Raw genomic sequence first — 10,563 nt, 5'->3', positions numbered from 1 at the left:
GGGGGGAGCACTGGGCTGAAGGAGGTGCAAGTCCCCTCTCTTCCCACTGCCCCACATCCTCCTGCTCCCCCCGAAACCCTCCGGGCATCAGAGCCCGCAGACTCTGTGCAGGGGCAGGTGTGAAGGCTGGCGGGTTCTGGCCGCGTAGGAGGGGAAGGAGTTCTGATGGTGGCATCTCCAGCACTAGCTAGTGGCTGGGGGAGTTTGGGGACACTGGTAAGAGCCCCAAAACTATGAACCATGTAAGCATAGGACTAGCCCCAGAGGAGTGGCGGGGGGTAGTGGGGGGAAGAACCTGGGGCTGAGATTCGTGTCCTTTGGGTGCCCCCTCCCAGGCTCAGAAGGTCCTCTGTCCTCAGCCCTGGGAGGGAGGTGGGGGGGCAAATATTTCTGTCTGTGAGCTGGGGGGATTGGCACCCCCGGTTCTTACCCACAACAGTCTTTCCTCCTTGGGGGAGGGGTGCCTCTCACTCCCCAACAATAGGCAAACCTGGGTGGGAGGAGCCTGTCCCGATGGAGACTGGCTCCTGCAGTTTATCAGCTGGGGGCACCGGCCTAGAGGCAGAGGGGTGAATGGGAAGACCTGTGGAGGGGCCACTGCTCACCAGGTCTCTCTGGCTCCAAAAGGCAGGCCACCAGCCCCCCAATCCTAGCTTTCAAGTGTCTGTCCCAGATGGTTGAAGATGGGGTGAAGGGAGAAGGACCGAGAGGGGAAGTTGAGGCAGAGGGCTCTGGGTGGCTCCCCTGAAGCTCCTGCCCTGGAAGTGGATGGGTGCTCTGAGCCCATCTCCCCGACCCCAAGGAGGACCCCAAAATAGCAGCCTCGTGTCTCCCCCAAAATAACTCGGAGACGAGTCCATCCTGAAAGGGGAACAGAGATGCAGAAATAGGGAAGCTGGAAGCTAAAGGTCAGAAAGAGCAGAGCACAGAGCCGCTGGCGTGGGTGTGGGCAGCGGCACGGGAACAACATGGCCAGCGCGGGGTGCTGCCCTCCCCCGTGGAACCAGCCCCGGCCCGAGAGGGTCCAGCCGTCTCTCTTGGGAGGGAGTGGGGTGAGACGAAGCCTCATTCCATGTGATGGGGAGAAGATGTGCAGAAAGAGCTGGAGGGGCCTCTAAGACCCAGAGTTTTTGGAAACAGGCCCCGAGAGGGTCCGTTACTTCAGCAGAACCTCCCTCGGGCTTCCAGGGACCTGGGAAAGCCCCACCGAGGGCTCCGTGGGTGGCTGTGCGGTTGCTCACTGCCCACCCGACTCTGTCCAGATGACAGAGACAGACCCGGACTGGATTTCATGGCTCCCAGTTTCCCACAAACACGGCCTGGGCTGCGCCCCCTTCCTCCAGCTTCTCTAAGAACCCAAGCCCCGTCAGGGCAGGATTTCTGTCTCTTTCATTCACGGCACATAGTAGGTGTTCAATTAACACTTGATAAATGAGTGAGAGAGTGAAGGAATGTCTCCTCCCCAGAGCTGTGCCGAGGCCTCAACACCACGGTGCTCCGGGGCCTGGCAGGCCAGTCCCTGCGCGTGTCCTGCCCCTATGACTCCCGGAAGCACTGGGGGCGCCGCAAGGCCTGGTGCCGCCAGCTGGACGCCGAGGGCCCGTGCGGGCGGGTGGTCAGCACCCACAGCTCGTGGCTGCTGTCCTTCCTGAAGATGCGGAACGGCAGCACGGCCATCTCGGACGATGCGCTGGGCGGCTCGCTCACCGTCACGCTGCGGAACCTCCAGGCGCAGGACACCGGCCTCTACCAGTGCCAGAGCCTCCGTGGGGGCAAGGCCGACACCCTCAGGAAGGTCCTGGTGGAGGTGCTGGCCGGTGAGTGGGCAGCGGGTGGCCCCTCAGAGGCCCCCAGGCCGGGCTCGTGCCATGGGTGTCTGTGCATAGGACCTCCCCTCTAGGGCCGGGGGCCCTGGGAAAGCCCCACCGAGGCCACCGTAGGGGGCTGTGCAGGCTGCTCACTGCACCAGGAGCCACAGCCCCACCCGGCTCTCTGATCCAGACCATCCCCTGCATCACCCGTAGGAGGGGGACCCATCCCTAATTCGCACAGGGCACCACCTGTGGTCCTGCTTCCATGCCCATCAGTGGGAAGTGAACACTGTAGGGGGTCCTGAAGGAGTAGGAGGAGATTCCTGAATTCCCGCACCCAACCTCCCAGGGGACCTACCGGCATAGATTCAGCACCAACCAGGTGCAGAAAAACAAGCAGGTGCAGGGAACGGCCGTGTCCCTGGGCAGCGTGCACACCTCTGTAATCCCTCTTCTTTAAGTGGAGATGATGGTGTCAGTCCTGCTGACCTAGGGCTCCTGTGAAGCACACGGGAGATGCAGTTAAAGGTGCGGGAGCAGGGGGTGACAACCCTGCCCCAGCCTCCGGCTGTGAACTGCCTGGCATCCTCACCCAGGCTTGCCCAGGTCCTCCCCACCCAAGCTTTGCCTGGGGGATACCCTCCAGGGGAGCCCCTGGCAGGTGGGTGGTGGGAGGGAGAACATGAGCGTGCCCTAAAGGAAAGATCTAAAGGAAAGATGGGGGTCACCATTCCTTTTCTGACTCTCTTCCCGGCTCCTCCCCCAGCATGTGCTTTCTCATGGGAACGAGGTTCCAGGGTAGCATTTGTCTAAGGAGGGAGCTTAGGGGCACTGTCTGCCCAGACCCCAAGCCCCACTTTCACCATCTTTCTAAGTGGGAAGAGGGAGTAGGGGGTGAGGACACAAAAGTTCAGCCTTATCTGGGTCTAAGGCCCAGCCGACTCCATAGATGGTGGCAGAACAATGATAATAATAATAACAATAACTCAAGGCTGGTGGCTAAGCACTTCAGGCAGGACTTGCAAATACATCCATTATTCCACCTGATCTTCCCAAAGACCCTGAGACTTACTGAGCGCTGGGAGGTGGTGAGCCCTGCGAAGGCTGTTCCAGAGTCCGCAGCACTGCTACTGAGGGGGGCTCCTAACTGCCCCACTTCACAGGCGAGGGAGCGGAGGCTCAGGGGGCTAACAACTTGACCCCCACAGGCCTCACCCCACCCACGAGGTCCTCCCCAAGGTCACCGGCTCTGTCTCCACAGACCCCCTCGATGGCCAGGACCCCGGTGAGCTCTGGACCCCCGAGCAGCCCCAGAGCTTTGAGGACGTCCAGGTGGAGCACAGCATCTCCAGGTACAGTGACAGGTCTCCCCTAAGATCCCGCAGGCCCCGCCCAGCAGAGGGCCAGGGGATGGGGCCTGCAGGTCCCAGGACTGGAGTCCAAGGCAGTCAGAGCATGAAGGGCCGGGGATGGGTCTGTCTAAACAGGCTGCCGGCCTGTGTGTGTTGGCCTGACTGCCAGGCGCTAAAACGTTGAAATCCTTTCACAACAGTTTGTAAATAGCGGTGGCTCCAAGAATCCTGAATGGTCAGCCCGCTGCATCCCCACAATCCAGCAACAGTGAAGTTTTAGTGCTTCAGTACAAAACTGGGGTCCCCAGATCCGCTCCTTTGATGGGACCAGAATCAGTCTGATTGGCTCATGTCGATGTACTGGTATTAAACATGTTAATATAACCATGGAGCACACGTGTGCCCCTCCACACGCTCACACATCTCATACCCCATCACGTAGGGCAGACACTGTGCAGCGAGGGAGGTGATGTGTTGCAATGCACTTGGCGGGCAGGCCCGGCCTAGAACTTGGGTCTCCTGACTCCAGGCTTCCCGAGCCCCACGGAGCCCCATCCCAGGGGTGGGTAGGTGGGGGTACTCTAAGCCCCGGAAGCTCCTGGTGTCTCCCCATCCTTCTCTGAGGCCACCCTGAGGCCTCCCACATGCTCTCCTTTTTCTCCAAGGAGCCTCCCAGAAGAGATCCCCTTCCCACCCACCTCCATCCTCTTCCTCCTGGCCTGCATCTTTCTCAGCAAGCTGCTCGCGGCCAGTGCCCTCTGGGCTGCAGCCTGGCATGGGCAGAAACAGGGGACAACCCCGGCCAGTGGGCCTGACTGTAGCCATGACCCAGGTGACCAGCTCCAGACTGTGGCCATGACAGGTGAGCTTGGAGAGCAGTTTGGCTGGGCGGATGGGGCAAAGAGGGCAGACGGGGCATAGAGGGCAAGGTAGGGAGAGAGGGCCAGGTGGGGAGAGAGGGTGTGGTGGCTGAGAGGGGTGAGGGAGGACTCAGTGTGTTGCAGGGCTGAGAGACACCTGAGAGGAGAGGACCCCATGTGAACAAGACGCCTGGAGAGGTCTGCGGGGACCACCCTGCCTGTGCACTCGCCCCTCGGCCACTAAGACTCCTGGTTCTGCTTTGGCAAAACACCACTTTGCCTGTCCTCTGCTTCCCTGGGCCCAGGGCTGTGTGTGTGTGTGTGTGTGTGTGTGTGTGTGTGTGTGATGGACAGCAAACATTCTCACAAATAAATCTGAGACTTCATGTTTAACTGGTTGTTTGGGGCATCACAGAGTCCTCTTTTGCTTCAGGGTTAGGAGAATGAATCTCGATGAGGAAAGCGACTGGCTCATTGGGGCCTAAGACCTTAGGGCACCCTGTCCCTCCATTCTCACAGGCTCCAAATGGCCATCTCTGCTCTCTCTCCCTTTCCTAGAGCTGACTGCCCACTCCTGCCTCCTCTGGGGTTTCTCTAGCCTGGTCTCCCTCTCTTCCTCTTGCCTCCCGTCCATAAGTTCCCAGGATCACTGCTGGCCCCCTTGCCCCAGCCTCCCTCCTCCCTTCCCACCCCACCCACGCACATCCAGCTCCCAGCTGACTCATCCCTTCTTCTCCCTGGAGCTGCCCTTTCATCACGCTACTTCCCTCCAGGACCTGAGTCACAGAGGGCAGCACCCCAGAACTGGGAACTCCTGACCAAAGCCCCTCATTGCGCAGAAGGGAAACTGAGGCTCACAAGGGTGAGGGTTACCCAAAGGTCCCAGTAGAGCCTGGAAATCCAATTGCACTTGGTGTTCAAGGTGCCCTTTCCTCCAGCTCAGTCATTTATTCAACAGATCTTTTCTGTGCCAGGCATTGGAGACACAGAGCAAACAGAACAGTCAGTGATGTCGGCTCACGAGGAGCCGAGTTCTAATGGAGGGAGAGGAGGCCGACAGTAGACAAGTCGGTCAGCGGTCAGGGGTCCGGGGAGTGCAGAAGGGCCAGGCCGGTGCCGTTCGAAAGGTGGTCAGGACACTCTCCAGCAGTTACCGGAGTGTCACCACGGGACACGGTGACGCCCTCTGAGAAACGCAGCAGAAGAAAACACGTCCACACACACAGCTGCACAGAGAGCTCACAACCATGTGGTTCCCAAGTGCCAAGAGGAGAAATAACCCAAACGTCCACCACCTAAAGCACATCCACCCACACCATGGACATCATCTGACAACAGGAACGCAGCGCTGACACGCCACAGCGTGGAGGAACCTTATGATCAGCGCATGAAGCCCGTCACCACATCGTACAACCCGTTGCTGGGCCATGTCCAGAAAAGGCAAGTCCACAGGCAGGAAGGAGATCAGCGGTTGTTGGGGGTGGGGAGTGACTGTGCTAAGGGATTGGGTCTTCCTCCTGGGGTGATGACAACGTCCTAAAATTGCGAGTGTTCTAAAAGCCACTGAGTGGCACACATTCAATGTACAATTTAAATGGATGGAAAAAAAATGAAGGTGTCAGAGGCAGCGAAGGGGAGCCCTGGCTGAGACCACCCCGGAGGGCCACGGGGTCGAGGAGGAAAGGCATCCTTCACATGCGGGACAGGAGGTCCCGCCCGCGGTCATGTGGCTGCTTTGTTGCTAACCGGGTTGGGCGCCTGGGGCCCTGAATCCCTGGTGCAGCCTCAGAGACCCTCCAGCCCGGTCCCGCCCAGCCCCCTCCTCGCCCGCTCCCCAGCCAGGAGGCTCCACTGGTCCCATCTGTTTCGCTGGCCTCTGACTCCGGCAGGGAAAATTCCTCCTCATGTCCCCCGGCAGCACAGGACAGAACAGACTGGTAGAGCCCAAACTGAACCCGGTTCCACCTCCCTGCCGCCCCTCCCCAGGCACTGCGCTGATGCGATGGCAGGGAGGCTGCTGGGCAGTGGGCCCGGGGCGGCCCCAGGGCGCAGGCGGACCTCTCCCCGCCATGGGACTCTCTGGGGGCACCCTGGGCTGAAGGGGGTCAGATACTTGGGTTTCAAACCTCAGCTTTGCCTCCTACTAAGAAACTAAGCAAGTTCCTAACTCCTGAGGCTCAGGGTCCTCTTCTATTGAAAACAAAACAAGTACCCACCTGGCTACAAAATAATATGGACTGTAAACTGCCATTGAAAAATAAAATTTAAGCAAAACCACACCACCCCACCTTCCCAGGGAGGGAGGAGAGGACGGAAGCAAACCACGCTGGAGCTGAGACCGTCTCTTGGCGTATTCGCTGCTCACCCACCTGGACACCCTGGTTGGGCCAGGCAGGAACGGGAACAACTTTACAAAGAACTGTCTCCCCAGCAGAGCGGAGAGTGCATTCCTGAGACAAAAGTGTGACCGAATGAAGAACTGCTTGGAGAACAGGAAATCTGGTGAATGAAGAACACTAAGAAAGAAAACTTTAAAAGCCAGTAGTCGAAGGGATGGAAGAAAAAGATGAGGCTATCTTCCAGAAATCAGAATGAAATGGACCACAAGAGAAGGAAAATAAGAGAGAAAGGGTATGAAATGAATGCATTAGGTTTCATATCCAACTAATTAAGGAGTTCCAGAAAAACCCGGGGGGGGGGGGGAGGATGATTTTTGGGGGGGGGGGGGTGGAGAAAAAAACGGGGGAGTAATTATCAAAGAAATAATGCACTTCCCAACTTCCCAGAACTGAAGCCTTGGGGCCACCTTGAAAAGGTCTCCCAGCGGATCCATCAAACAAGACAGGCCCCGCCCACATCAGGTGGGGCTTCCTGTCCTGAGGTGGGACCCCAGGAGAAAGACAGTCGCCTGAGAGTTGGGGTGGGGACACTCACACAGAACTTAGGACCAGAAGGCCTGGGACCATGGGCAGGACTCTCCCTCCGTCCCTCCCAGCTCTGCATCCTCAGAGTCTATGTTTGGAAGACCCCAAAGTCATCTTTCCTCCTTCCCTAATGCCCTCCAGCTGCCTTCATCCTCATCCTCATTCCTTAGCTGGGCCCAGCCTGCCCTGCCCAGCCTGCCCTGCCCAGCCTGCCCTGCCCAGCCCTGCCTTCGGGGTGAGGTCTGTTCCTGAGCACGGAGACAACCAGGGTTAGGAGGCTCCTTATCCCCACCCATGGAGGCCCCACCAGTGTCTGTCTCCCACCCCGTGGTCACCGAGAGCCCCATGTGACAGAGGCAGATGTTTCCTGCCTGAGGGGAATGCTGTGTCAGTGCCCAGCAAGGCCCCAGCCAACATCTCCCAGCCCAGCGATGGGTCCCAACCTGCTCCTGTTGCTGCTCCTGGGACTAGCAGGTGAGGTTCAGAAGGTGCCGAATTCTGGGCCCCCTCTACCCTGCTCCATGCCTAGAAATCATTGACATGATTGTGGCAACAATACTGTGTGTAGGGCCTGAAGGGGTCCCTGTGCCCTTAGGCCCGTGGGTGGGCTGGGAGGTGTCCCCAACGCCTGTCTAACACCCTTCGTCCTTTCCTTCCCTAGGCCAGGGCTCCGCTGGCAGCCTCCCCGAGGAGCTGCAGGCGCGGGTGGGCAGCTCCATCCAGGTGCACTGTCACTACCGACCCCAGGATGGCAGGGCTCGGAAGGTGTGGTGCCGGTTCTTGCCGGAGGGGTGCCAGCCCTTGGTGTCCTCAGGTGTGGACCGCAGAGCCCCAGGGCACAGCCGTACCTTCCTCACGGACATGGGGAGTGGCCTGCTGCAGGTGGAGATGACCTCCCTGAGGGAGGAGGATGCCGGGGAGTACGGCTGCGTGGTGGAGACGGCCAATGGGTCCCAGACAGTGCACAGGGTGGCTCTGGAGGTCCTCCCGGCAGGTGAGTTAGCTATGCCAGGCAGGTGAGTGCCTATCCCAGGCAGGTGAGTTATCTAGTGTCCCAGGCATGTAAGTTACCTATCCCAGGCATGTGAGTTACCTGTCCCAGGCATGTAAGTTACCTATCCCAGGCATGTGAGTTACCTGTCCCAGGCATGTAAGTTACCTATCCCAGGCATGTGAGTTACCTGTCCCAGGCATGTAAGTTACCTATCCCAGGCATGTGAGTTACCTGTCCCAGGCATGTAAGTTACCTATCCCAGGCATGTGAGTTACCTATCCCAGGCAGGTGAGTTATCTAGCTCACGTGGCCAACATCAGACCTGCCCTTCCCACTCCCACCTGCAGCTCCTGGGTCCTTGAGGGTGGTGGCCGCTGGGGGAGAGGACTTGGGAGGGGACATCCTTCTGACAGCTCTGCAGGGAGCAGAAACCAAACTGGGCGAGCATCTGAGATAAAACAGCCAATGCAGCCCCTCCCCCTCCTGCACAGGCAGGTCCCCCAGGAAGGCATGGCCTCTTCCGCACCCAAGGCCTGGGCCTCCTGGGAGAATGAGGTCATTCTTTTTCGTAGAAATGTCTTAAAGTTTGAATTCAGGCATATCAACTTGAATTACTCTTTTATATCATCCAGGTTTTTGTAAATTCCTGTAATAATGGGTTTGATGGCCTGAAATATCTTACTTAATTCTCTCAGTCCTCACGGAGCACCCAGTCCCTGCTCACCCACAGGCAGGGTACGTGCAATGCCTCAACTAACCCAACCGTCCAGTCCCAAAGTGTCCGCAGTATGGAAGCGAATACTCTCCACCCTCATTTCAGTAGGAAAAGCACTTTATTTTTATAGGTTTAACTCACAAAGCCTACAGCCATCTAACACCTAAGCATCAATTTAAAGAAAAATTTAAAGTGTTAAAAAAATTTTCCCAGTAAAATGGGCTGTTGTAAAAAAGCTGTTCGGAGGGAAAAACGGTCAGCCAGCAGCTGCTGGGGCAGGGAATGCTGCTGCTGCTGACCTTCTCTCGCGGCTGCTGACAGTATTCGTCCCAGGGCTTTTCTCAGTGCTTTGTGCCAATCCCCACACAACAACATGAAGACAGGCACCTTCCTTCTGCTTTCCCCGCCTGTTAATTAAGAAGGTGATGAAGTTGCCATGAGAATCCCTCCTCGCTCAAGTCCATAGTCACCGTTTTCTGTTATAAATAAACTCCTGTTCGTCCTCGTCACCTCTGTCCCCTCCTCCCCTGACACGCTGAGGTCTGGGAAGTCAAGGTGATAACTCCTCTGTTGGGACAAGACAGAGGCACCGGAAGCGGGGCAGGGAGGCGGGACCTGTAGTGGCAGGTGTGGCCCAACAGCCAACGTGGAGCCTGGTATCCAGGGAGCATGTGGGGCGGCTCAGACAAGGAGCTCCAGGGAGGCCCACCCATGGGGGCTTAGAAGGCACATGTGGCCAGAGTGGGCCTCAGCAACTCCATTTCCTGGTTTGGCCTGGGGTGGGGAGTAGACACGGTGAATCTCCTGAAAACGGGTGAGGCTCCCATCCCAGAGGCTCTAGAACAGGGGTGGGCAAACTTTTTGACTCCAGGGCCACAATGGGTTCTTAAACTGGACCGGAGGGCCGGAACAAAAGCATGGATGGAGTGTTTGTGTGAACTAATATAAATTCAAAGTAAACATCATTACATAAAAGGGTACGGTCTTTTTTTCCCATAGTTTTATTCATTTCAAACGGGCCGGATCCGGCCCGCAGGCCATAGTATGCCCACGGCTGCTCTAGGACTGGCCAGGCTCCTAAGGCAGATCACCGGGCTCAGAGGAGCCCATGCTGCCTCCCTCAGTTGAGCACATGGTCACCAAACTGAGTCTCAGGGTGTGAGCAGGTCCCCCAGCAAGGTCAGTTGGCATGTATCACCTTGGGGCTGACCCTGGAGTTCCTCAGACCCTGAGGGCAGAGCTTGGAGGTGGCTCAGTGGCCTGCAGGGGCCACGAAGTGGCAGGGGTGTGGAGAGGCCTCGCAGGCTATGCGGAGGAGCCCGTGTAGAGCCAGGCAGGGGAAGCGGGTAGGCGCTGGAGCAGCGGGGAGAGCGGCATATTCACAGTCAGGTGAAGCATGAGGAATGCCATCCCCTGGCGACCAGAGTGCATGCCCTTAAGGAACGCCCCAGCCCCTTCTTTGTGTTCCTTTCTCCTCAGCTCCCCCCCAGCGCTCACCACTCACCCCCACAGGACCATGAGCCCTGCCCACAGTGGGTATGTGCTCATTAAATATTCCTTCTGCTCAGCTCCTGGCCTGGCAGAGGAAGAGGAGGAAGAGGAGGAAGAAGAGTTACACAAGGTTGGCAGTGAGACTGACGCCCCCTCCTCAGGCCCCCTCGGCAGTGCCAGCCCTCTGGAGCCCAGCCCGCATGAGAAGAGGTACAGACGGGACCCTGGGTGGCTGGGACAAGGGTGGAGGTGAGGTTACAGCTTGTTCAGAGCGCCAGAGGAAATCAAAGGGAACCCTATGTGTTTTTCCTTTCCTGGGGAACTTCTGATCAGGTAGGTAGACAGACAGACAGACAGACCTCTTCGTTCAGTTCGACAGCGGTCCCTTCATCCCTGGGGGTCCACAGCCATCGTCC

The 10,563-nt window shown here is 58.1% G+C and overlaps 2 protein-coding genes across 2 annotated transcripts in view; both read left to right on the top strand.

The window, feature by feature from the left end:
* The window catches only part of TREM2 (triggering receptor expressed on myeloid cells 2), a 4,768-nt gene extending 481 nt beyond the window's left edge, over positions 1-4,287 (top strand). The window contains exons 2-5 of the mRNA XM_006776325.2: positions 1,467-1,817; positions 3,073-3,163; positions 3,829-4,025; positions 4,168-4,287. Of these exons, the coding sequence (XP_006776388.1) occupies positions 1,467-1,817; positions 3,073-3,163; positions 3,829-4,025; positions 4,168-4,184 (656 nt within the window). The 3' untranslated portion in view covers positions 4,185-4,287. The remainder of the gene's footprint in view (positions 1-1,466; positions 1,818-3,072; positions 3,164-3,828; positions 4,026-4,167) is intronic.
* A 2,873-nt stretch (positions 4,288-7,160) lies between these two features.
* TREML1 (triggering receptor expressed on myeloid cells like 1) overlaps positions 7,161-10,563 on the top strand; it is a 5,106-nt gene continuing 1,703 nt past the window's right edge. Inside the window, exons 1-3 of the mRNA XM_015572168.1 lie at positions 7,161-7,421; positions 7,609-7,941; positions 10,225-10,357. Coding sequence (XP_015427654.1) covers positions 7,328-7,421; positions 7,609-7,941; positions 10,225-10,357 — 560 coding nt within the window. The 5' untranslated portion in view covers positions 7,161-7,327. The remainder of the gene's footprint in view (positions 7,422-7,608; positions 7,942-10,224; positions 10,358-10,563) is intronic.

Source organism: Myotis davidii, unplaced genomic scaffold (genome assembly GCF_000327345.1).
Source record: "Myotis davidii unplaced genomic scaffold, ASM32734v1 scaffold167, whole genome shotgun sequence".
NCBI lineage: Eukaryota > Metazoa > Chordata > Mammalia > Chiroptera > Vespertilionidae > Myotis > Myotis davidii.
The sequence above is the reverse complement of the archived record's forward strand: the minus strand, read 5'-3'. Positions and strand labels throughout refer to the sequence as shown.